Here is a 25,679-nt window from a genome sequence, read left to right on the forward strand (position 1 = left end):
GCATTCGGGCGCAAATACAATGTGGTTATCTCTGTTCTTAATATTTGTGGTTTACTAAGTACTATCAAGTGATTACATACAAGATGTGACGCACCATTTGGAGCTGTTTCCTATTTTCACACTGGTAGTGCCCTGTGCTATACCGTTAAGGTCATTCTCACTCTTAAGAAAGGTGTTTTCTTTCTAAAAACGAGGATTTCGACGTTTTGGAACAGTACATAAATCTTTAGCTTGACCTATAGTACCGTCTTCAGTATCCTACAACATCAAAGTTAGGCAACTTGTTCAATAATACTGACACGAGAAAAATACAGCGTAAGAGACGTGATTCAAGTGCAAGGAAGAAGTGGCAGACTTTACTGGTGCTTGCGTCTAGTGAGGCACGCTGCTTGACGTCGTAGTAGCTTGCACCAACGAACCTCTACGCTTGACGACACTATATGACGACAGGCAAACGCGTCATTCCGCTCCACCATCTGTTTGTGTGTGCTACAAAAAGGCCTGGCTGTTTTGGCAACTGTGAGTGCACCATCGAGGATATTTGCGTCGTTTCTCAGGTCATTTGTGACATGCTTGGAAGTACCGCAACGGCATAAGTATTTGCCGGCGTTGTCGGGATTGACTGAAAACGATTCTAATATGCATGTGTTTGGGTGTCCCCTATCAGGTTGCTCGTGGGATCGCTCCCAGAAGACTCTCGCCGGCGATGGGTGCGCACCGTCGACGCATACTGCATTGGATATTTGCCTTAGAAAGAGAGCATCTGTAATTCCTTAAAACGCTTTCGACCTCGGGTCAGCGACAATGCTCTAGCGATGACGAAGTAACAATAACTGCGTGGGCACCGGCTGGCGATCAGCATGTGCACGACGTTTCGGCAACAAACCTGGTGCAGGGGCAGGCGTTGGAGGCGGGTCCTTGTTGGGGCAGCACACGACGGGCAGCAGGCCCCGCACGCCGCAGAACATGGGGAACTTGAGTCTGCCCACATCCTTCAGCGACTGTAGGCACTCGTGCAAGGGCATGCAGCGACCGTCCGTCGTCTCGTCGACCCGGACGAGGTGCCGCGCTCGACACGACTCCCTCCTCACTGCAGACGTTCACAACAGCCATGTAGCAACGATTCAGTGTCTCTACGGGAATAACGTGCTCTCAATATACTTATTGAGTAAAATAAAAAAAGAGTGTGACTCCGTATTCACAAAAGTGTCTCTATTCGAAATTGTTCAGACTGTTCGATCAATAACGCCGACTGCAGGACACTACCATTCCTCGACTATAACTCACGCTGCGCTTTAATGACTCTGGTCGCAACTGCTGCAAAGATGGAGATATAAACCCTTTTCTAAGCGTAAGGAAACAGGGGGAGAAATTGTCAGTCTAGTAGGTATGGTTCTACAGCACTGCTCTCAACTCCGTGCATGTACTGCTGCGCAAACGATCACCTGAATAAGCCAGATATTGTAAGGAGAGCACCGATAATAAGAGCGTAATTGTGGTGCCCACATGATAAAATGGGCATCGACGTGGAAGTTAATAAACGAATGCGCTGAAATGTTAGAGTAGACGCTTGAGAAGCACCTCTCCAGCTCTATGCCTTCGAGTAGAGTACGCCACCTAACATTCATTTGCACAGCTATGGATATTTCTTCAGCTCCATCACCACATTGTCATTTTAGCAATAAAAATAAAGCTATAGAACATTTAATTTTAGCATGCCACAGGATTTTATTACAGAGGAAGTGCTTTCTGGAGGATCCCCTTCGTCAGCAAGGACTGCGCTTTACACATCCTGTGGTCCTCTTCAATGGGGCGCCGGCACGTACTTGACCGTAACCCTCGGCGACGTAAAGAGGGAGACGTTACTTGGGTTTGAGCCAGAGACCTTGAGTTCACGAGCCAGGAGACGTATTTTTTGCGTCACTACCGCTTTTCTTTTTCTTTTTCGCACATGGCATCTATTGAAGTTGCCGCATAATGCGTGACTTCTATAGTGGTTGTTCTGTGCCGTTAAATCTGAGTGATCTGCCATTACAACATTCTAAAGCCTTCTGGGCCATAAGCTATAGAATATGTATTGTAATCTATATGTAAGAAACAACAAAGATTGATTGATTGATTGATTGATTGATTGATTGATTGATTGATTGATTGATTGATTGATTGATTGATTGATTGATTGATTGATTGATTGATTGATTGATTCTTCATTCGATTGCATTGCTTCCTTTTTATGTGCAAATATGCTTGCTTCTCTACCAGCCGCTGTAGACCAGAGGCTGTGGTGTTGCGCTACTGAACTCTAGTTGCACTGGTTCGATTCTGTACGCGGCAGCCGCATATTGACGGGGGGCGAAATGTAAAAACACTCGTATAGTAAGATTTAAGTACCTGTTGAAGAACAGCAGATGGTCATAATTATTCCATAGTTCCCAAATACGGCGCTCCTCATGATAAGATCGTGGTTTCGGCACACAAAACACCGCAATTTAATTAATTTGCTTCTTTGCCTGTGTTTATTTTCTCTGCTTTATCGGTTTGCTAGTTCGTGTTTCGGGAGCCCTTATCAAATCATTGAAGTGTGACATGTCTGGCTGGTACCCGTCTAGTTTTCGTGCGCAATATTACGCGCTTACCAACATGCGCGAAAAAGAAAATGTGGCATAATGGCGTATAAAGGTTACGGGCCCTGACTTGTGAACGTAATGTCGCCACAACGGGATCGAAGCTTACGTCCCTCCCTTAACGTCTTGATCAAAGTTATCAGCACAAAATCAAACGGGACAATGAGAAGACACCGACACCATGTGTACCGTTTTATTTTGTCCTCATACAGCATGAACTGAGGATTCAGAAACCAGCAATAGCCTGCCTAACAACAGTACTTATAGCAGTATTCTTTACTTCGCCGATAGTTGTGGTGAAGTATACATAGTACGTACATAGTCGGGATATTCGCTGGAGCTTGTCACACAGCACATCCCTGTTTAAAATGTAACAGCTGCATGTTCACCCGGTTAAAGAGCAGAAATGCGGTGAGCGAGATGATGTGAAAAAGGAATTAACAATGCTTGCGGCCCTAGAGGTGCCTTCGTGTTGCAACGCTCTTTCTCTTTTCTTTATCAGCAATGGACGTAAGTTACACTAAAAAGTGATCATAAGTTCCGTTCTATAAGTAACCTAAACTTTTGCAATAGCACAGTAACCATTCTTGCAGTCAAGGGAATTTCAGTATGCGCCGGGTAAGTCAGTAAAAACGAAAAATGAGAGGTGGTGAAGTCGTCCTGAACTTCACGCACCTGCAGTTAGTCGGGACGTCATAGATTTTGACAGCGTCTACACTAGTTTATTCGTAAAGAAGGAATACACTACGTACTAAATTTACTAAAGACAAAGACTACAAGACATAGCGTTACTGAGTATACAAGGTAAGATTAAGCAGAACTGCACAAGTACGCGCAGTTGAGCAGTTTTGAGCGCTCGGATATTTCAAATGAGGTTACTTATTAAATACCCCTGTTTCAGATCGAAGTACGCGCGCTTGGAAAATATTATAGTTGATTCCGAAAGTTTGATTCTAAATGATTCGAAAAAAAAAATAAGAATACATTGCAGAAGTCGCTTTTTGTTCTCAATAAGGCGGAGCTGCTAAACACGTGAGCTCTGAGCGTGTGGTTGTGTTTATCGGATGGCACTCGTTTATTTAGACGGCGACATCATTATGTTTGCGGAGCTTCCGTTGATGGCAACAATACCTGAAGACCGATGTCAATAAGCCCATGAAAGGATGATAACGATGGTGATACCACGGGCTTCGTATAATTTTCACCCTTTTAATCTCGCGTTCCTTCTTCTAGAGGTGTGTCCGTCAACCATGCGTCATGCATTAACAAAGTCATCTAAGCCATAGGGGACGTTCCTTATGAAGGCGAACGCCTATATTATGTATGTAGCCGAAGGGCGAAGTGGGCTCGCGATTGGAATCTCTTGCTTGTCCAAAAACCTAGTTCGTCGCGCATTTATTGTTTAACAGGTGATAATGCGAACAGTGAAGGTGGCGGATATCAGGGCGGATCAAAAATAATGAACAGAAATACCGGCCAATATTAATTAACCTGTTTTCGTGCGCACGTACGTAAATATACAGCGGACAGCTCACAGCCATTGGCGGCGTTAAATGAAGAAGCAATGCCATGTTTGTTTCTTATACGACAAGTTTGAATGTTCATTGTCTTGCAGCGTGAATGCGAACGTAGAAATATTCTATAGGATCCCGCTACAAGCAGTCCCGAGTGTTCCCAGAAACACCGAAACACTGCCGACCGTCGCCCGCCTAACGACGCCGCTTCCACAGAGGCCACAGCGGGGACGTTATAGTCATCGAGTTGTTGCCGTCACACTGGACACGCGCACGGATCGTGATAGTCGTGCAAATGTCGTCCTGGTGCACCCACCTCTCACCGCGGCGTCTACAGTTGCTAGCCCGGTCAAGACCATCGTAGCGGCCACGGCCACTGCTCTCGCTGGCGATGTCAACAGCATAGTCACACCAGGACACTTGGAAATAGCGCGAACGCGCGCGCTGGCACGTATACGGTTTGTCGACGTTCACTCGTTGCGCCGCAGGAGACCAAGCGAACCGCGCTGCTGCTGCTGCTGCTGCTTGTCGCCGCAGCCCAGTGCGTCAAACCGGTCGCCCAGAGAGACACTCCCGGCGCTTTCAGCGGGAAACTTGCATCGGCGATGGGCAATCGCCACCGGCGATAAACAGGCGACTGCGCACCCTTGCACGCTGATGAATCCCGGCGAAAAAGGAGGAGGGATTAATAGTAAACGGACCTGATCAAAAAGCGTGCAATATTCTCGCATGGCACGGTGCCATGGAGCTTCACTTGTCTGCGTCGTCTGTTCGGGGCTCTTGCGCAGGACCTCGCTGACGCGTTTTCTGGTGAGGCGTCGGACGATTCGCATGCGTACGTGGAAGCGGGAGCAATGATATATTATCGCGCAATAAGAGTCCGCGCCAAGTTTTCCTGTTCACTGCGCAGAGCAGATTCATAGTTGTGTGCACTCTTGTACGCGGACGTTTAGCTTGCAAAAGCGCTGTAGCTAAAAAGAAACGTAACAATTGTATAGTAGACATGTATGCGTCATTCGTGCAGCGCATGTGTCTGACTCTTCCACTGCCTTCCGCATTGAGCGTGGTTATGGCGTCGCTATCTAGTATGGTTAGCGTAACCTGGGACTGTGTCAGCTCCTAATTAGCACCTCAACACGGACCAGTTCGCGCGTTTGCTAATTGGGTGCTTTGGAGACGAGGCGTGGTCTCAAAGTCCTCCGATCTCACTAATTCGTCGCTCGAGTACAAATGCCCACGGGACTGGTAGGAGCCATAGGGCAGCAGAGGTTGTAGTCGCGAGCTAAGGATTAAGATAAGAATTATATTAAATAGGATATGCCTTCGTCTAACTGCGGCCGTTGCGCTGAGACCGCGACGACGTTATTTCTGTCGTTGCTGCGTGTTCGATCATTTTTGTCGTCGCTCTTCCGGTTGCGAACGCGAGCTGCAACTTGTGAGACGCGGAACTGGCCAGGAAATAATATTATCGATCTTTCGTTTCTCCGCTTTAGAGTGTCTTGCAAGTTGTACGGCAGCGAGGAGAATTGAGTGAATCGAGCTATACGGTCGAACAATTGAAGCAAGTGAAAAGAAGGCACGTACGTTGAAGCATTGTTATTTCCGAAGAGGCTGATGTAATGCGAGGGTCCTTCTGTAATATATTCGTATAGCAGACAAATGATAGAATGTGGACGCCAAACAAACTTCCGCGTGGCGCGGTTCACCTATATATATATACAAGTTGTGAATGGAACGTAACGTGGTCGAATAAACGCACATTTGTCGTCATCCTGACTATAGTATACTTTCTACTCGAGTTTAAATATGCTGTGTATACGTTCGCGCCAGCGGAAGTAGAGCCAAGGACGGTTGCTGCTGTAGAAGGACACATGAGATACTTGTAATATGCGCAAGTTACCGGTTAACCCTTTCCGTACCGCGCCCATTCGACATCGTTAGCCCGCTAACTATTGTTTGAAACGCCGGTTTCGAGACTCGCCGTGCCGCTCATGGACACACTGCGCCATCGGACGTGAAGGAGAACTATTCTTTTATTTCCTAAGCAGTTTGCTCATTTCCCCCAGACGGTGATTTCTGAACGCGCTCCGAAGTTTTCCCAGTTGTCTAAGTAGAAAGCAAAAATGGCCGCACGCTATCGATGGTTTGAAACGCAGCTTTCGAGGCCTTCCGCATCGCTCAGTGACATTCTGCGCCATAGGACATGAAGGAGGAGAACGATATTTTCGTTTTCTAGGCACTCCGCTTTTTCCCAACGAGGCGTTGATTTTTTTAACGCAATCCGAAGTTTGGCGATCGTCAAAGCAGAAAGCAAAAATGGCCGCCTCCGGGGGGCGGGGCGCGCGCTTCACAAGATCGCAGATCTTTTGATTCCGCTGCGTCTGCGGCTGATTTCATTTATGGACCGAGCAGCAGCGAGTCTGAGGATGCTACTTTTTCGTCGGACTTTGAACCTGAGAGCGACGACGACGCAAGCCAGCCCGGATTACATATAAGGGGGGGGGGGTGCAAAACAATAATACAAACATTGAAGAAATGGTCATGTAACATCGACGACCACAGCCCGGCACGCCAAACAAGTGCTTGCACTTAACTTTTTGTAGGAAAATAACAGTTCAATGAAACAAAATTTTTTTTTTTTTTTTGCAGAAATAGTGGCAATTAGACGGCAATACATTTTGTGTATCTCATAATTTTTGTTACATATCTTTTTCTTAGTAGATATATGCGTGTCTTTACAAACTATGGTCAATTTTTCCCATAGTCTTGATTTTGTCAGTTTATATCTTTTTTATGGCATACATCTCGTTGATAAAATTTTTATGCCTGAAAAGTGCATTCATTCTACCTATTGTTTATCTATTGCATCATATGTTGAGTGCAGTAGTTCCTTCAGAAAAAAACAAGTCTGGCGTATCCTACAAGAACACCTATTTTTCCCATGGTATAGGGAAAGAATCCGCCGCGGCGCGGCCACATTCCGTTGGGAGATGTACGCAAAAGCGCCCTCGTACCGCGCATTGGTTCCACGCTGTAATGAAACCCCCAGGTGTTCAAAATTTATCCGGTGCCCCCAAATACTGCGTTCCTCATAATGAAATTGTGGTTCTGGCACCTAAAACCACTGAGATACATATTTTCGTTTTGTCCCTAGTTCCACTCCGGCTGTCCGCAAGCGTGTTTCCTTTATTTCTTCCACTTTTAACGACTTCCCCTTATACTACTTATAAAAGAAAACAAGATTACATCCCCGCCCCCTTGCAAATAAATGAACTCCATTTAATCTGTAAATTGTGCGCCCGATATATAGCTGTCGGCATGAATCATTTGCACGTTTTCTGCTATAAACAGCCACAAAAGCGCTGCTGCGATATTTGATAGCTACCGGATTGAGTCACCGTCTGTAAACCGGATTGAGTGACCGAATGATATCCCCAGTGGATTTTCTCTTCTTCTTTTAATCTTTCCCTCCCATTTTTCCTTTCCCCAGTGTAGGGTAGCCAACCGGGCTCAGTCCTGGTTAACCTCCCTACCTTTCATTTATCATTTGCTCCCTCTCTCTCTACACAGTACATAGATAAATGAGGGCGAGCGCTAGGAAGCTGAGGTTCTTTATTATTGTTGAAAAAAAAAAGCTTAATTTAATTGCTTTTCTTTCTTTTTTCTTTCTTTTTCAGCGACTCTGACTCGGCTCAGAAAGTCACAGAAATAAAGAAACACAGGAGCCGCTATAGGACTGTCTGAGTTTGAGGCGTCTTGTTCAGAATTACCAAATCGTTCAGACATAGCAATAGTTGTCAGCTTTGTGCATATTCAGAATAATTCCTGTTAATACCTAAGTTGCAGTCCCTTTGTGCTGAAGACAGGCAATGGCAGGTCATCTAGCTCGTTCCGCCTTCATGAAGGCAATAGCCGATCACCTGAAGTGCAACCTCGAAAGCTGATGCACTATAGGGCTGCAGTATAGTCATCCTTGCAACGCGCAAGCAGGCGTTTTCGCAGTAGAACGTCGCAAACTATTTTGTACAAACATTAAAACGCGACAAGACGAGAAACGTGCGTGTGGACGTCCTATGTACGGCTGATTAAACATTACGTGAAACGGACAGCACATGAAGGACAACAGAACATGCATGGTTTAGCATGAGGAACAGAGGAAGTCATGGATGGATGAATAGGTGGAAAACTTTATTGAGTCCATCGGAACGTGCACTAGCAGTTAGCGGGCCGCTCCCACGTCGGTACAGAAAGACCTAGCCTCTCCGCAGCGTCGCAGGCCCGTTGGTCTGCCCATAGTTGGGCTTGAAAATCGGGACTGCGTGGGGCAGCCTCCCACTTGGACAACGTAACGTCTTCGTCGGCCCGTAACGTGGAGCGCCGCCAGAGCATGTGAGGAAGTCATCAGATTGAGAAATTGAGGATGAGGATGGTAGCTACGGGCAGACCTAGCCTTGCAGAGGTATGTCGGCAATTGCTGCGCCCGTACATGTCTCCTTTTAAAGTGCGAACAAAGGCATGCATGGGAATAAATAGTTCAACGCAGCATACAGAGATACAATTCTTCCGCTCGACGGTCGGTTCATCCCCTGCCTAGTGAGACTACATCTACTGCATCAAATGGTGGGTGACGTTTACCGTTACTTGCTAAACGTCACCGTTCGTTGAATATATTAGTGCATTTAAGAAATTTTAGGAGGAGGCGAAACACATATCTCCTGAAAATCCATGGTCCTTGAAAAAAGGTTGTCCTCCAAGGTAGCACACGGGGCAACAATAAGCTGGTCAGACCCGCCGAGGGATGTCTTGCAGTTGTCCACGAATTCTGGCCATGCCAACAAGTAATGTGTCATATAACTATGAATGTGGCAGAGTTAAAGAACACTTTAGTGAGGGCGAGAGTCCTACCGTGTGTCCTCACAAGATAGAACAATAGCACGTGGCCAGCGAGAATGCATGTAGTGAGTGAAGTAACGCGCAGTCAACAAGTTTTTGCTTACCGCGTGCTATCTCGCTGACAGTGTGCGAATACGGTGTCCCTTGGTCACCGGCATAAGATGTATGGGCTTCGCTGACTCAGTCGAGTTGATGCCATCGAAGTTCACTGGGTGAGCTTCACTGTCTGTTCCACTACTTCATTCCACAATGAAGTTCATTAGCGTGCTGCTGGAGTTGATGCACAAATGAAATGCCAGTCCCACGTGAGCCATGTCCTATTGAATGGGCCATCGTAATCGGTCATCCCTTGAGAGAAAAACCACTTGGGAATGCAAATGCTGGTGTACTTTCTGCGAAATAGTGCAGAGTTTCTGTGAAATAGTTCAGGCCCGGCTAGAGACAGGTATGGTGTCTGTGGCAGGAAATGTTCCCTATTCCCTCATACCAATAAAGATGGAGCTTCGTTGAAGATGTTATGGTCTGGTCCCGATTCATTTCTTTTAATTCGAAGAACCTAATAACGCTCATGAAACTTAATCGTATAATCAACCATACAAATTTAGCTTATCTTCCTTTTCCTTCTTTCTTTCTGTTTGTTATTTGGCCGCAGTACTACATGGCACCCAGTAGCGCCCACATGCACTCACAACGCGTCTTAATTCAATTACTCGAGAATGACGTTCGAAAAATACAGTGCAAATAAAAGTGTGGTTTCGAGTGTATCATCTGTCTCGACGCGGTCTTGTTATATTTTAAGCTTTAATTCTTTTCTGTTTTTTTTCTGGTACTATTTAAAGGAATCTTAATTTTGTTTCAAGCAATAACGTTTGTTAGCCTGAACGCGACGGGAGCAGATCAAAGGCATGAACCAGGAAATTCAAATGATAACAACAAGGTTAGAAGATTACGCCTGAAGTAACTAAGCGTTTTTGTGGCGCAAGTACCTGGAACCGTATTCACGAAACTTCTCTTTCGTGCCGTGCCTGCCGCGCTGATCTGCACCAACCGCTATCATGTGTAGCGGACGCCCAGACTCTGGCTAGTTCGGAAAGTATTTACGAAAGAGAATCCCTATGAAAATCTCATAGTCTCGACCTTCGATCAACAATGTATGGACTACTTTAGAAGGCCCTAATTCATAGTATTATGACACAAACATCTGCTGAGCGGCGCAGCCTCAGTGATAGGACGCGCCTTGTCCGTTTATGGGGCCAGGCCAAAGAGAGCGTCTAAAGAATTATGCCTTGGCAACCATGTTCAGCGTGCCTCTCGCTCTCTTTTTATCTTTCTCTCCAGCGCATGTGGCTTTTGTGTACTCTTGTCCTTTCGACCAGCTGGCTGGCACCGACCTGGCGGAAAGCTTCAATTCACTAAAACTAAAAATGTAAGTTTCCTGTGTCTCTTGCGAAACGAAAGACGAGGCGGAGTCTGGCTGGGCATTCCCGTGACCTTGACTGCGCCGATGTTGCGAGGGGCATGTTGCTGGCGGCTTAGTTTGTATCCGCGTCGGGCACGCGGACTGACAAAGGAGAAAACGATTCTTTCGCTCCTTGCTAGAGCGATCGAAAGGAGAGGATTATCTTACAATGAGTAAAGCTGGTAAGTACTGCTCGTGATTCTTGTAACCTGTGTGTTTATGGTCAGTTGCCCCGTTGACAGTTTTGTTTACAGAAAATTAGCGGCGTTTGGTTACGGATATACTTCGAAATCTTGATACGCGCGTGTGCGTTGTAGTAAATCTACCCGTGTCGCATGGCTTTAACTTACCATTCAAAGCGATCCGTGGCTTGCTGTTTAGATCATGCAGCTTTTAATACCGTGATTTAATCCTAAGTGGTATCGGCAGCCTACGGGCGCGTTCGGCTTGAAAAAAATATTTGCTTTGTAGCTTAAGCGCAGCAAACATCAGCTTTCAAGCAGCTATACCGATATAATAACTAGTGAGCGCAGCACTTTCGTAATGTATGTGAAGCCAGATTGAGATAAAGAGCCATAGCATCAATAATAATAATTATAATAATAATAATAATATTTTTTTTCAAACTGCTACCAGTTGCGAGTTTCACTTATACTATTATCGGGCGTGTTGATCAGAGCTCCAAACTACCGCAAACGAAATATTGTGAGGAAGTTGCCTGGTGTTCAGCCAACATTTCATACCATTTCACAGAACCTAGATGGAAACGACACTGCCAGTTCCTGGCCGCCCTAAATGATGACAACACATCGTTGGCATGGACTTTGCTCTGTGGCTTTGAAGGACCTCCAGTCGATCCGGATGTAAGAATCATGACAGGAGGTGAAAGCAAGCCAGCAATATGCATTGCTGTTGAGAAGGATCTCATAGAAATGGGTAAGTGTGTAAAGGTCCCAGGAAGACTGTACAAGATTAGTACAATTTCTTTTCCGCATCTAATGGCATGTAACAATCCCTAAGTCTTTAGCAGCCTCATTCACAAAGCCTGTTTAAAAGGTATCTGACCATGGTCCCGGAAAACCAGAAGCGTCGATTAAGGTTTTCATCATCCTAATCCCCTCCCTTGAAGATGGTTCCTTCCTGTTTCTGCAACCTGAGTCCTATGCTCCTTTCACTTCTCGAAACAGTCCAAGAATCCCTCCTCAAGAAGTGCTGCTAGGGCAGCTGTTGTGTTACACTTGGATGTCCTCTCGGGTTCAAAAGTCTGTTCCTTAGGTGCCTTTCCATTTTTGTGAACAGCGAAAAGTTGCATAGGCTTATGTCTGGAGACTAGGGAGCTTGACGAACCACTGGAATACTGTGCCGTGCCAAGAAAAACGAAATAATTTGAGCCGCACGAACAGAGGCGCCATCCTGGTACATTTGCCAAGTCCTTGAATTCCTCCATCAAAAGCCTTGTAAAATTTTGGTGGAACCTGCTGCATACTCAAATCGTCTTTATAAAGTAATTCATAGCCAGCATCTTATTGCTATCCCCAGCTGAGCAGCTTCTCGGACCGTAAGCTGACCATATCTCTTTATTGGGGTTCGCACTTCGTTAAGAATTGCATCGTTTTGGCTTGTTGAAGGCTTGTCATGGCATGACTCACTCTTTGGATGTTTGGCCTTCCTTGAAGCTGGTGTACCCTATTTGAATCTTCTTCATGACCGTACTGTCTTTGCTACTGAAAAACTGAGTAACTGAGTAAATTCACAACTCTGGCACCCATATACCTTGGTCAGATGAGCAAATTTAGTGCCACTTCGAGCACTTTGCCTTGCCAAATTAGCCAACAATTATTGCATTGTTTATATTTTGTCACCTTTTCAATTAGTGTTTATAAAGGTGTACAAGTAAATGGTGTCTTTCATACTTTGGATGTCTTCATTCTGCATACGTGTGTGTTTGCGTATATGTGTCACAATTATGTGCATTGGCTTTGTTCCCTTGATAGTTTTATGTCGCTCTTCATTTTGAGGAAATTGTTAAATAAATGCTATTTTTTGTACCATCAGAATATCTATGCTGGTCTCTGTGTACGCACATGTCTTACTGTGCTATTCCATTTTTATTGTAAGCTCTCATTCTGTTTCTGTCTAAATATGTTTCAGCTCGGCTTTTAATCATGAGAGGCTGCAGCGTGAACCAGTTTTCACCTACTGGGTTGTCTCCTCTGCACATAGCAGTCATGCGCAACAATATTGCCTTGGTGCGCCTTCTGCTGAAGAATGGTGCCAGTGTTTCCTGTGTAGACAGCAATGGAAGGACGCCACTACACCATCTGGCTGTCTGCAACTACAGTGGCAGAAGTCTTGGTATGCATTTTCCTTATGCTGCAACATATCCCTCTAAGTGCCCTGTACACAATTGTGCATGCCAAGATAGTGCATTAAAAGCGGAAGCACTGATGAATGTAATTGTATATTTAAAATGTGTAGCATAAATCTTGAAACACTTCTGATTGGACTTGCGCTGCAAGATTGAATAGTATGTGTAAATTTCTTTGTTAAGACAGGTTGAAAGGTGGATGGAGATGCATATATCGAGGTTATGCAGAGTACCTGTGCTGGCTCTCAGCATTCTCCCTTCTGTGTCATTTCTGACAAATGTTAATGGTTCTTCTTTTTGTTCAGTTTCAGCATAAAGAACTACTTTGCAAGCATTTCGTGATGTGACCACTCCTACTTCAAACATAAAATTTGGGAGGTTGTTTAAGTTTCGCCTTTAAGAGGAAGCTTTAGCACGGGTGCTCCCATATAAATACATGTCAAATGAGAATTCGTTTCTCTTGGCAACCACTGCACCAAGTTTGATGAAGTTTGTTGTACTTAAAAAAAAAGAACTTAAAATCTAGTGTCTGTTCATTTTGAATTTTTTATTTAGGCCGTCAATCTTTTATAAAAAATTGGCAATAATCTCAAGTTTTCAGAAAATGAAACCGTCAAGTTTAGAACTCTAACTCAGCAATCAAAAATGATATCACAATTCTGTGAATTGCATCTAATAGTACTTTTGAGCATAAAGAATTATTATGTTACACATGAATCTGCAAAAAATTTAGTAATATGGAAATACAACTATTTCAGAACCCTTGTACACAATGTAGCAAATTCATGTAAGATATGAATTGACATATGGAATTTGTCGGTTTTGAATTATCTCATGGATGCCATTTATAGACTGCGATATCTGTTCTTGATGCAGAGCTATTAATTTGTGAACTAGTGCTTCTATATTTTTATTGAACTTCCGAATTTCTGAAAATTCTTTTAACAAAATGCAGGCACTAAATTGAAATTCCACTTCCAACAGTCACTAGAATTTAACTTTCTCTCTCAAATGCAACAAATTTAATTAAAACCGGTCCAGGGGTTATCTTAGAAAAGCATTTCTGCGTTTTACATGTACAGTAAAGCCTCGTTAATTCGAAGTCATCAGGACTACAAGAAATCTTTGAATTAAGCGGGTTTTCGAATTAACCGAACACACAAAGCAATGCAACTCAGGCAAAAAATTTGGCTGCAGGAATGCACTACCTTTATTCGGCGATCTTTGGATTCTTAAAGTAATCAGTAATTCTGGTTTGCCACGTCCTGTAGTTAGAGGCTCCAAGGGTCATGTTTTCTAGTTGGCCAACTACGTGCAACATTTGAAAATTTCCACCGTGGCACTCAACAAAACTGCAGATAACGTTTAGCGATCCAATAACTTCCCCAAGAGCGGGTGCTCAGGAGGGCTCGTCGGCATCGTCGTCGTCGCTGTCATCACACATGGTCACATCAGCAGTAGCTTCACTCTCCAAGTCTGAGTAGCACGTTTGTTGATCATTTTCAAAGTGCAGATACTCGGCGAAGCCGACTGCACCAGATTCGCTGTCCTCTGCGCAAAGTGCATTGATGCGGTCTCAATACTCGGCTCCTTCTTCATCAAGTGCACATGAATAGTCAGCATCAGCCTCGCGGTGCTTTCCCTCGAGAAGCCAGCATATTCAAAACAGTGCATGATCAACGCTGGTTCCACTTCCTTCTATGCATGCACAGTAAGACATATGGCCCCAAGGAGGTCGACGGAGTACTCCTTGAGGTTGTCATAGCAAAGGAGCATGTGCTTGAGCAGGTGGTGGCAGTAAATCTTCCTCGTGTGGTGAAAGACGCCTTGGTCCAGTAGCTGCGAGATCGACAAGGTGTTCGGAGGAAGAAATACCATCCTGATAGCTTTCAGGTGTGGGATGTCACCGTGCACCGGGCAATTATCAACAACAAAAAATACCAGGGTGTCTACCAACTGGAAATAGTCTGGAAATACTCAGGGAAAACTCGGGGAATTTGTGCTTTTATCAGGGAAAATTAGCTGTAACTTTATTGAAAGGGAATGAAAGTCCTTTTAATGCTGGCTCTAGTAACAGAGGAATTGCAAAAAATCGTCATTGACACCGTGCCATCGGCAGAAGGTACTGCCAGAGTAGTTAATGACCGATTTTCCAGACGTCCGATAATTCACACGGCTTTGCGGCACCACCACATACTCCATATAGTCAATGTATATTTCCCTGACTGCAGGTCTGAAATGGCATTAATCAAAGCCTCCACCGCCGTCATTTTGATTATCTCGCCGCCTCGAACCAGCATTCTTGCACGCAGATTCGCTGGCAGCCGTAGCCACCACCGCAGCAACATTAGGCGTAGCTGCTTCTACGTTCGCTATTCAGCTTCTTGCCATGCAATGCTGTGTTTTTCATTGAAAGAATTCGCCGCTGTCAGCAATGGCACCGACAATCCGCCTTTGTAATCCTCGCGATTGGCTTCGAAGCTCGCAGAGCACAGTGCGTTGCGTAATACCACTCTCCAAAAATTAGCTTTGCCTTAGTACAGCACTGTTACGTGGTGAAGGATAACAAGCATGGGAAGGGGCAATTGTCACAGGACACAGTATCTATTTCTTAATTATACACGCGTGCACCCCCATCTCCTGTCACAGTACGAGTACTGATATGCCTAATAAGTGTACTGGCAGGCCTTAAGAGCTTTTTCGGATGTGCTTGTGGCAATTTTAGCCCTTAAGGGCAGTTAAAGACATGCATTCATTTTTTTCGGACTGCCTGAATTTTCGGAAGTTTTTATGGCCGCTAGGGAGTCCGAAAAATCGGACGTTGACTGTACAACTGACCAAGAGGACGCTTCAAATGATTCATGGGGTGCATGCGTAGCAATAGGAGCATGAGAACAGAAAGGACCGATCATGCCTGTGCAAAACAATAACAGCTCGCATGCAACTCCGCCAGCGGAAGTGCGCATCGCCAAAAAAAAAGCCAGAAGCAAAAAAAAGTGAAGGTGGCGCCCATGACGTGTGTGTCATGCGATCATCGAGGTCCGGCATGGGAGAACGCAGGGAAGGAATTTCGCTTGCGGAGGCTAGACGGGGCAAATGGAGAGGGAGTCTCGCTATGCAGTGGAGCTAGCCTGCTGAAATCACGCGTTCGCGGCACTGAAATATTTTTATCTCGGCTAATATTAAGCCGACTTGAAAAATTTTTGCTGCAGAACGCTCCCTGGAGGACACGTAACAACTTCCAGCGTATAACCAAAATCTGCTATGGGGCCTAGTGAGGGGCCCTTTAAGAGTGGAATGTGATAGCATTCAAAGATCCCCGACTGCTTCTCACGCTTTCCAGCAACTGCAGCTTATGTAACTGTAATGTTTTCCTGAAAACGCTGGCGGTGAAAGCTATGCACGAAGGCGAGCTTTCTGGTTCTTTTTTTGATGGTGTTGCAAGGAACTACTACTAAGACAGATCTCAAAACGGTAGCTGGAAAAGGGGTTCGTGTTTGAGTTTCCGTGTAGCAGAATTAGGTTTTCTTGTATGTTCAGTTTACAATCTGATGCTATCATGTCTGTAGGTTGTGTGTCAGTCATACTTTATGAATTTTCTTACGCATTTTACTTTGAGAAATTCAGGTAGTTCAGTAAGGCCTACACCCCACGCGGAGGGCCTACGTGGTTCGGGATTATTTTCTCAGGCGCCAACACTGACGCCAGATATTCTGCAACACAGGGCCCTTAACGCTGTCGCGTTATAAGTTTGCATGGTATCGCTTCGATATCTACGCTATCCAAAACTAGGCTTCTAATGTGGCCCAAAATTATGTTGCAGTAGGCCTTTAAGAATGTTACTTGAAAAGTATAGCATATGCTGTACTATACATGTATCTTTGCTTAACCACAAATTGGCTGATAATATTGTGTGAAGGAAGAGCTATTGACAATGCTTAGTTACTAGAAAAGATTTAGCCATGAGTTGAGTTGTGACAAATGGTTTAAAACAAATTATTTGTAGTGCAGCAGTTGAAATGTGATGCATGCAATATTGATTGTGTGGTAAAGAAGGCTTCAAATGTTTTTCGCAGTAAGGTAGGATCTTCAGTAGAACAGAAGTTATCAAAACTTAAATATAAGAACCTCTGTTGTAAATATAGTTTCAGTTTAAAAGCCATGTCATTCATATTCTGTGAAATCCACCATCCTGATTACCATGTGCTCCAATGTCATAAAGCCGATTTATACACCAGCAATAAACCCACCTTCTTCGGAGAGAGTGTCTGCAGAAAAAACTGCATATAGAACAGTCTCTAAAAATTTGAAGGTACTGAACAGGCATGTAACCCTTAGTAAAAGGCATGCAGTCTGCTCGAGTTGACTTAAACTCCCAAGGACCACAAGTATTGTCTGAACCAAGCATGTGCAAAACATGCTGAGTGGGCAGCTTTGAACACTTTGTAAAAGCTACACTCAAGATGGCTAAGAGAGAGAGAGACACTAGTGATAAATGAAAGGACATTAAAATGCAAATAACGGGTTTATGCTATCACTGTGCTCTGGGAGCACACCAGAGAGACTGGTCAGTTTAAATATAGCTTTCTTTATAAATTTCCAGAAATGGCAAGGCTTCTTGTACAGAAAGGCAGCAACAAGAAGCACAGGGATAGAAGTGGAGCAACACCCCTGGCACTGGCCTGCCGAAGCAACCGCACCTTGGCTCTGTTCCTATTGTCCCTTGGGGCCAATGCCAGCACTGCTGACAATGAGGGAAACACTCCACTACACCATGCATGTGCCAGACATCCAAACGATGTTGAATTGGTGGACCGGTTGCTTGCAGCTGGAGCGCCGGTGAGTGTTCTGTTTGCTGTCAATTGTTACAGTGTCCTGCTTATTTTGCTGTTCTCCAGGCGGTTTTGATATCCTCTTCGCATGTTTGCGTAACCAGTATTGCCAGATGCCTTTGGGATTGGCCCAGTGACCTGGCTGTGGGTATTAGCTTACTATAATTAAAGCCTGCAAACAGTACATTGTCATTCTTAGTGAAAACATGTTCTGCCACCATCTTGTGGTATCAGTGACGATGAAATTGTCTCTGACTGTCGGTAATGCCGTGTGTGCAGTTTCGGTGTCATATCCGATTGTAATGTACCAGCAATATTGGGGACAATTTCCTTGGAGAAAAGGCTGCATTAGAATAGGGTAAATGCTGCAATAAATAATAGTGGGCTGCCATGTGCACTTTCAAATCTGCCAAAATAGCAATTTGCTTTGTGTCACCCTGCAACCGCTAACATGTGCTTATACTTAGGTTTTTCTTTTTTCTCTTGCTCTGCTTTCATTATTTCATGGCCACTGAGCTGCAATAGTGATCTAGAAAAAAAAAAGAAAATATAGAAATAACAGCTAAATTGCTGAATATAAACTCTATTCAACTCCAAGCACTTTCCTGTACATTTGCAGTCCACCCCTGTTACTGATACATCCACATACAACATACTTTCGGATATAAAAGACCATTATTCTCACATTGTTTGGTTTGTATATGTTATCAATATAACAAATCCTGCTTTTAACGGACAAAGCTACCGTGTAAACTCATGTAAAGGCCCCACTTTTCTTTCCCAATTTTCATGAGGTGCATGAGGGACCGAACCGTTTGGTCAAAATAGTGCCAGCGCAGTCTTGACTTGCGCATAACCCAGATCCCCGGATGTACCAATGCATCGGAGGTCAATGATTAGCTCTCGCCATCTGGTAGCAGCATGCGGAAGTACACAGTACGCGTAAATTCTTATGTGTGTGCACACAGCGTGAAGGCATCAAACACGATTGCTTGTGCATTGTAAATCTTTATCTCCAAATTTTAGGCTGCCAAGTTGGAAGCGCGGCCCTTACACGGCTCTTTATGATACAACAGATTATCGGTTACAACAAACAAATTTTTGGACAAGTTTTGTCTAGATAGTGTGAATACAACAAACATTTGCTTGCATGCAACTCTTTCCAGCCGCTTGTGGAAATTGCGAAAGTGCACTTTTTCTTCAGGAATGAATCCAAATCACTTTCCTTCCTGGTTAACATGTGCATAAAATACACAAAGTACTTGATGATATGATACCACTGATATGATACTTGATATGAGACCACTGATACCACTGGTGTGCGGATGCATTGTCACGCTGTATTTTTAAAATTGCATTCTTTTTTTAAAGATAAGACAACACAAAACCTAGGTTCCTTCAAACGCTGTTATCGGTCACTTCATGTCCTCCACAGCATTCACATCAGGGCCTTATCGATTAGTAAGTTAATAAGCACTTGCTTATCATGTTTCAGAATTTAACAGCGCAAAACAGACAAGGAGGAAGGAAAAGGAGAACACGAAACTGGCGCTGTCACAACTGAAGTTTATTTTGAGGAAAGTCACATTTATATACACAGGCTAACAGAGGCCAACATGGCAACAACTAAGCGACTGTGCATGTGCATTAGGAGCCATCCTGGTGACTTGTCAAAACACACGTGGAAACATCAGTGCGTCATTATGTGGATAAAACCACATATGTGCTCTTTTCCTTCGTCCTTGTCTGTTTTGCACTGTTAATTTCCAAAACGTGAATCGCCACCAACTCGCCCAAATTTCTCTTCTATTAGCTAATTAACCTTAAATATTAGTTTCTTGTGCACAACAGGATAAGAAAGATTGGAAGGTGATTCATGCTCTAGTTGAAGTCTAAAAGACAATGCCTTTCTGAGCTGGTTGGGGGTGAGAACGGGATAGAGTCAGCAGGCATGGTACTCTATCCTATCAGACGCTCTCGTGAGGGGGTTAAGAGGAGCATCACGCTGCTTAAATATTTAGATGGCACTATCTTCGGGATTGGCCCACATTTTTAGACTGTACTATCTCCAGAATTGGCCATTGGAAGAGGCTAGAAACAGGCATACCAATACAAAAAAGTGGAGGTAACTCACCAAGGAATGCATTGTCTTCGAAATTATCGTGACTAGCATGAACAAATGTGTATCAACATACAGAGGGATTTCGTTTGCGTAAAGCCCTCGGTGTTCTTTTTTCTTGGTCGCATTTAGTTAGCACATGCAGTATGTAACTCTATAGTGTTCTGCAATGTCAAGTAAGGAACACCTTTTACTTACCTGCCTGCATTTTGCTCATGTTGAGCTTTACCAAGCTGCTCCAAAACATGTAGCTTCTGCTCCAAAATGTGCAATTCCTGCTCAAAACCTGCTCCATTGTGCCAAATTTGCTGCTCCCAAAGCTACTTCAAAGCACTCTTGGCACTTCCACCCCTGCATCAATGTTTGCTGCAAATGCATTGCATAGTGCGGTGAGCCCCCGCCATAGACAATGGCACAGCAGAGGCTGTAAAGTGGTGTAGTCTTAGTTGCGTGCACAGCGTAACATCGTCTTTGGTCTTCTTTGTTCACAGGTGAATCGGAAAAATAACCATGGTATGACTGCACTGAGCTTTGCCTTGATGGCACATGCAAGTCCCTTATTGGTGCAAAGCCTCATGAGCAAAGGAGCAGACTGCAACCTCTTCATCGAGTGCTGGAGTCAGACAGTTCTTCACCGAGCCACGTGTATTGCCAGTAACTATAGAGACTTGGAGCCAGTCAAGACTTTCGTGCGCTACGGAGGCAATCCATTCAGTCAAGACGGGTTTGGCACAACAGTTATGCAGCAAGCGCTGTGCTCAAACAGGCCACTAGCCTTGTGGATGATCCGTGCAAATCCCTATATGGGCGCACCTCGCTGGGCTGCGAGGCGGATGTTGGATGGTAAATCCGAACGTCCAGATCATATTGTAGCAAGTATCATGTCGGAGCTCTCCAGCATTCCAACGCTTCAGCAACTGTGCTCTCTGGCATTTCGGCGCAAGTATGCCTGCCATCTTGACTCTCCGATGTACACATCAACTCTGCCACCTCGATTACTACAGTATCTTCTCTTGTCCGACTTGTGGCCGTCAGCGGTGGATAGGTGACTTTGGATGTCTGTAGGCAGAAAGGCAATCCATTAGTCTTAATTTTTCTCTAAAATCCTATATTTATGGTAATTTAACATGACATTGCATGTAACCATGTACAGTCGCTGATGGATTTTTCGGACTAAAGAAATTTGGACTTGGTCGATATTTTGGCCTTCATAAGTGCACCCTCAGGGTTCCCATAGAGCTAATGCATTTTCGTGACCGATTTTTCAGATGAATTTAGGCCCCAAAGTTTGATTTTCTGGACTAAATCGCTCATTCTGAGCCACGCTACCCAATTTTGGAGGCCGCCATGTTGGATTTTCCACTGGCTTGGCTTTCAGTGGCCCACTTTATAGCCTCCAATATTGGGAAGTGCAGGCTATCAATAGAGAGCGCACGCGCCATCCCCTCGTCTTGGAGGCCATGCCCACTCTTCCTTAGCTGACAAATCATCTGTGGCGCGGTACTCTTGCTGTTTCTTGCTCTTTTTTCGGTCTGTACTATTGTCATAATCATTTAATGCAGGATCTTTTTTTTTATGTTTCGGTGGCACTTGGTGTGTCCACAGAGCAGCTGTGTCTTAAAGACATCGCACGTCTGTGCAGCTTCACATTTGTGTGATAGGCGCCACCTCCTGTGCCTTCACGAGAGTGAAGTGGTGTGAAGTAAGGTGTCTCCTTTTTTTCAATCTCCGTGGTGATTCCCACCAATGGAGATCACCAACGTGGTGACACTTTTGTCGATTGTATACAGAGACGACGTCACTCTTGTGCAAATCCAAGAAAATTCGCACCTCCAAGCATAGTATGGGGCAGTGCGTTAACGATCAGAGATTTTTTAAAGCCCCTCTCAGCCTAATAAATGTTATTTTTTGGGATGAATGAGTTTTTCGAAGTGTTCAATTTTTCGTACTATTTTTTGGTCCCCGCGAGGTGCAAAAAATCAGTCGGTGACTGCCGTAAAAACCTCAATGTAATATGAACCCAAATATAATAGCAGGGGTAATTTCGGGCTAAGGAAAGAAAACATTTTATCCACTTTTGTCTGCTTGTAATTCATCTCATGAATACATACTTTCAAATCATTCTTTATTGAAGCTGCACTGCTTGCTCTGTCACCCTTATTTTCTCAAATGACATCTTGTTGGGGAGGTCCTCTCAGAGGTCATCTTCTGTGTTGTCCAGTGTGTTGACAGTCCATACTTATTAAAAGCCTGCAATGACAGTGTCCGAGAAATAGCAGCCTGTGTTTTGGCAATCCACTGTCTATTAGCACGGTCTTCCTGGAAAAACCCATACTTGATGATTATGCTCGATTCAGGGCTATCGGCTTGGTGACCGTCTCTCCTAATGGTAGCACTGTTGATCTGGGCTCCTGGACCTTAATTGATACTCTGTTTGTTGTTCGAACACGCACTGCAAACAGGGCCTGCATTAATTCCTCCGTATGCACAGGTTTATTTACAAATAGAGTAGACGTCCGTTAATTTGACACTGGCTGATTCAATTTTTAAGTTAATTTGATCCCGACTGACCTCGATGTATTTCTATACGCCCAATCTTTTGTTATTTCTATCAAATTTGGTCTGCTGGATAATTTGAACTTCATCAGTTGGCATGCACGTGCCTGAGCCCTATGTTTACCACTTTAATGGCAGCATGTCTCAGCAGAGCTTCGTGGAGTGATTGTGTTGAACACACATACTTTCTCCCATTGAAAACACCTATTTCTGCCTGCCCTAGGAAGATTTTCAAGCAATAACAGGAGCTCGCAGTGTCTAACTATGGAATTTACAATGATTCTAACGAGCACCTTTCTTTCCAAAGAAAATTGAGCTGAAAACTGTGTTCACGGCATTCGTTTACCTTACCGCATAGCCCATCTGTATTGCGACAAAGCTGACTTTAAAAATCGTGCTGCAAAGCTGATCTTGCAAAACCGGTCGGTATTGTGCAGAACATATACAGTCTATGCTCCTTGCAATGGATCCATGTACAACAGACATTTGGATATAACGGACCATATTTCAGCCTTAGTTTGTGCTACCTATTTTATTAATGCAATGAAGTTCGCTTTGGTGGACCATGCTACAACGGACTATCGGCTACAGCGGACAAGATTAGTGGCAATTTTGTTCAAAATCGGGCGTATGAAATGTACTCTTCCCTTGTTGACACTGGCTGGCAACTGACTTGCGACGGTCAGCCGACCATCGCGGCTCAATATCGCGCGCGCGAGGGAGAAAGGCGGTGCGGAAACACACAGTCTTCTTTCGAGGAGGGGGGGGTGCAAGGAAAAGGGAGTTCTACTCCAGCGCCTACTGCTTAGGGCGCGGCCGTCGTATCTTGAAAGCGATCAGTAATGTGGACAAAGTGCGCCCACTGCCGTTAGCTTCGTATGCGCTATGCTTCCAATGTTTAGTTCGCGTTGAAGTGAGAGGCAGCATGAAGGTCAGTTCGCTCGCTGCTGCTGCCGCACTTACATTGCCTAATTTGATGTTGCAATCGATGCTTCGCCTTTTGGGCGAAACTGCGACTTTTCTTGTTTGTTTTTTACTTCAAATGTTCGTCACTGACTCTTTGCAATAAAGTTGTTATACATCGTGACGAAAGTTTCGGAAGTAAGACATTTCGGATATTACGGACTTCTGAAAAACCAGATGGTTTTTTTTTCCGGATTATCAGGGTCCGTTGTAATGAGAGTCGACTGTATTAGACCCTTGCACATTGTTCTTGCTAAAAAATCGGTTACGCATTAGATTTCTACTTTCTTTAGGAGCTTTAACATAATTTCTACATTAGTTTTCTACTTTGGACACACAGCAATCAGGCAAACACTGTCAAATGAATCAGCAGTGAGTTTTGAAGTTTCTTTCTTCATCTGGTTTAATTTGACCTCCCGGATAATTTGATCAGTTTCGTCAGTCCCGTAAGGGTCGAATTAATGAAAGTCAACTGTGTACATGTTGACAACAACTTCAGGAGTGACAGAGCTCCAAAAGCTCTGACTGCTCTTTCTCTATTTACGAAAACAAACCCACATTTTTAAGCAATTCGTTTCACAAGGAATTACACTTCTCAACCACTCAGCACCTTAGAGTCGAGAGTCTCTACCAATCACAAGTAGCTTGCAAGCATGCAGCTGTAACATGAACCATTGGCTAGGCTAGGTTGGTTAGATTAAGTATTGGTTGGAACAAACCAGTGAATGAGGTTTCTCTCTGCTACCCCTATTGGCCATCCCTATACAGTTATTTCCTTTGACCACTCCTTACATTGTGGCTTTACATTAAAGAAAACAAGCAAGGAAGAAGAACAAGGTACACGAATACAAGCAAGTAAAAGCATTTCCTTTCCGTTTTTGGAAGCAGCACTGAGTGTAAAGGTTTACTCATTTTGTGGCTTTTCCCTTCCACTTCTGGGGAAGTGTGACACCGTCGCACGTAGAAGCTGTGTCTGTTCCGAGCAACCAAAAACACTGTAAAACGCTGCCGGACTACTTGGCATGGTAACACGTGCAGCATCCACGCACCCGTAGCCTTCCCTTCATAGCCAGAGAAAGTTGTCCGTAAGTATAGCCCGATTTCAGAAAGTGGGTAACAGTGCCATAGTCATGCAAGGTCGGAACACCTTCGTGATTAGACAGAGAACAAGGGAATGAAATGATTTTTTTCCAACATCATAAGCATGTCACACGAGCAAATGACACCTATTTTACACTTTCATCAGAGCAGCACCTGATGACAGTAGTGATAGGTGCCTGCTGCTATGCACCATACTATAACACCGTGGCTAGATGCTTTGAATAACCTGAAGAGTTGTGACACCCTAAATAATAGAAAGAATTCATTAGTGCAAGATTTTTTGCAAAAGAAAGTTCATATATATGCAGGTCATTATGGTATAAGTCTTTAGTTGACATTACATCATTTTACGTTTACCAAAGTAAACCACTGCGAGACTGTCGTCATTGTCATTACATCGTCTGAAGTAAATTTAGTGTGTAAAAAGAAAACTCATTTGTGCAAATGATGGCTACCTGCTATTTGTATTGGTAATAAAATAATGTGTGTCATATTTTTTTTTTTAGTCCTGTCACTCATTATATATGTGATGCTAACTAGTACAACAAACGCTGGTATTCGAATAAATGCTGTCCATTGTGTTCAAAGTATGTATGTTCTGAAAAATGCCTACTCCTATATTAAGGGTTTGTAAAGACGAGGGCCCTCACATACACTGTGCCCTACTGATTAGCTGTCTAGTATTGAAATGGGGGAGGCGGCGGTATGGACTGCCAATTTGTACAAATAATCCGGAGCCTGAGCAAAATATATGGTTTTCTAGGAAGGAATTACTTTCCTATTCAGTTTTGTTTGCAAGTGTACACAAAAATTCATTATGTCCACACCTACAATGGTTGACAAATGGTTAGCCTGAATTTTGGCCAGTGTCCCCCCCCCCCCCATTACAGTCAAACTATATTATAACAATTGAAGTTGGTCAAATAATTCTGCTTTAAGTTCCCATTGAAACCCATGCAGTTAGATTTATTGTAATAAAATTAACTGCACAGGTCTAATGCAAAATTATTTTGTGAATGCATACAACAAATCTATTTTTTTAGTTCATAAATTACCTTACACTAATTAGACCGAAATCTGATGATGTGGCACATTGCTAGTTACTCACCTGATGTGGCAGTTCAAAGCTCAACATGCTGTTTGCTGAATGAATCACTCAGGTGCTCTGCTGTATGGTTTATTGCGCCGCATTGCTTTTCTCTTGTGATTGTACTGTGATATTGTACAATAAAGGATTTGCTTTTATATTG

The 25,679-nt window shown here is 44.1% G+C and overlaps 2 protein-coding genes across 3 annotated transcripts in view; one reads left to right on the forward strand and one right to left on the reverse strand.

Moving 5' to 3' along the window:
• LOC126536680 (ovochymase-2-like) overlaps positions 1 to 5,344 on the reverse strand; it is a 50,887-nt gene extending 45,543 nt beyond the window's left edge. Inside the window, exons 1-2 of the mRNA XM_072287608.1 lie at positions 4,455 to 5,344; positions 887 to 1,090 (exon numbers count right to left, since the gene is read on the reverse strand). Coding sequence (XP_072143709.1) covers positions 887 to 1,090; positions 4,455 to 4,542 — 292 coding nt within the window. The 5' untranslated portion in view covers positions 4,543 to 5,344. The remainder of the gene's footprint in view (positions 1 to 886; positions 1,091 to 4,454) is intronic.
• Positions 5,345 to 10,349: 5,005 nt separating this feature from the next.
• Positions 10,350 to 25,674, forward strand: LOC126537175 (uncharacterized). Of its 2 annotated transcripts, none has more exons than XM_050184363.3 (5): positions 10,350 to 10,457; positions 11,244 to 11,426; positions 12,642 to 12,845; positions 17,462 to 17,697; positions 20,301 to 25,674. In XM_050184363.3, exons 2-5 carry the CDS (start codon positions 11,363 to 11,365, stop codon positions 20,856 to 20,858), a joined length of 1,062 nt encoding a protein of 353 aa, XP_050040320.1. In that variant the 5' UTR covers positions 10,350 to 10,457; positions 11,244 to 11,362; the 3' UTR covers positions 20,859 to 25,674. The 2 variants fall into 2 exon arrangements, with proteins under 2 accessions (XP_050040320.1, XP_050040319.1); XM_050184362.3 differs by having other exon boundaries at positions 10,354 to 10,672.
• Positions 25,675 to 25,679: the final 5 nt, after the last annotated feature.

Source organism: Dermacentor andersoni, chromosome 4 (genome assembly GCF_023375885.2).
Source record: "Dermacentor andersoni chromosome 4, qqDerAnde1_hic_scaffold, whole genome shotgun sequence".
Classification (NCBI taxonomy): domain Eukaryota; kingdom Metazoa; phylum Arthropoda; class Arachnida; order Ixodida; family Ixodidae; genus Dermacentor; species Dermacentor andersoni.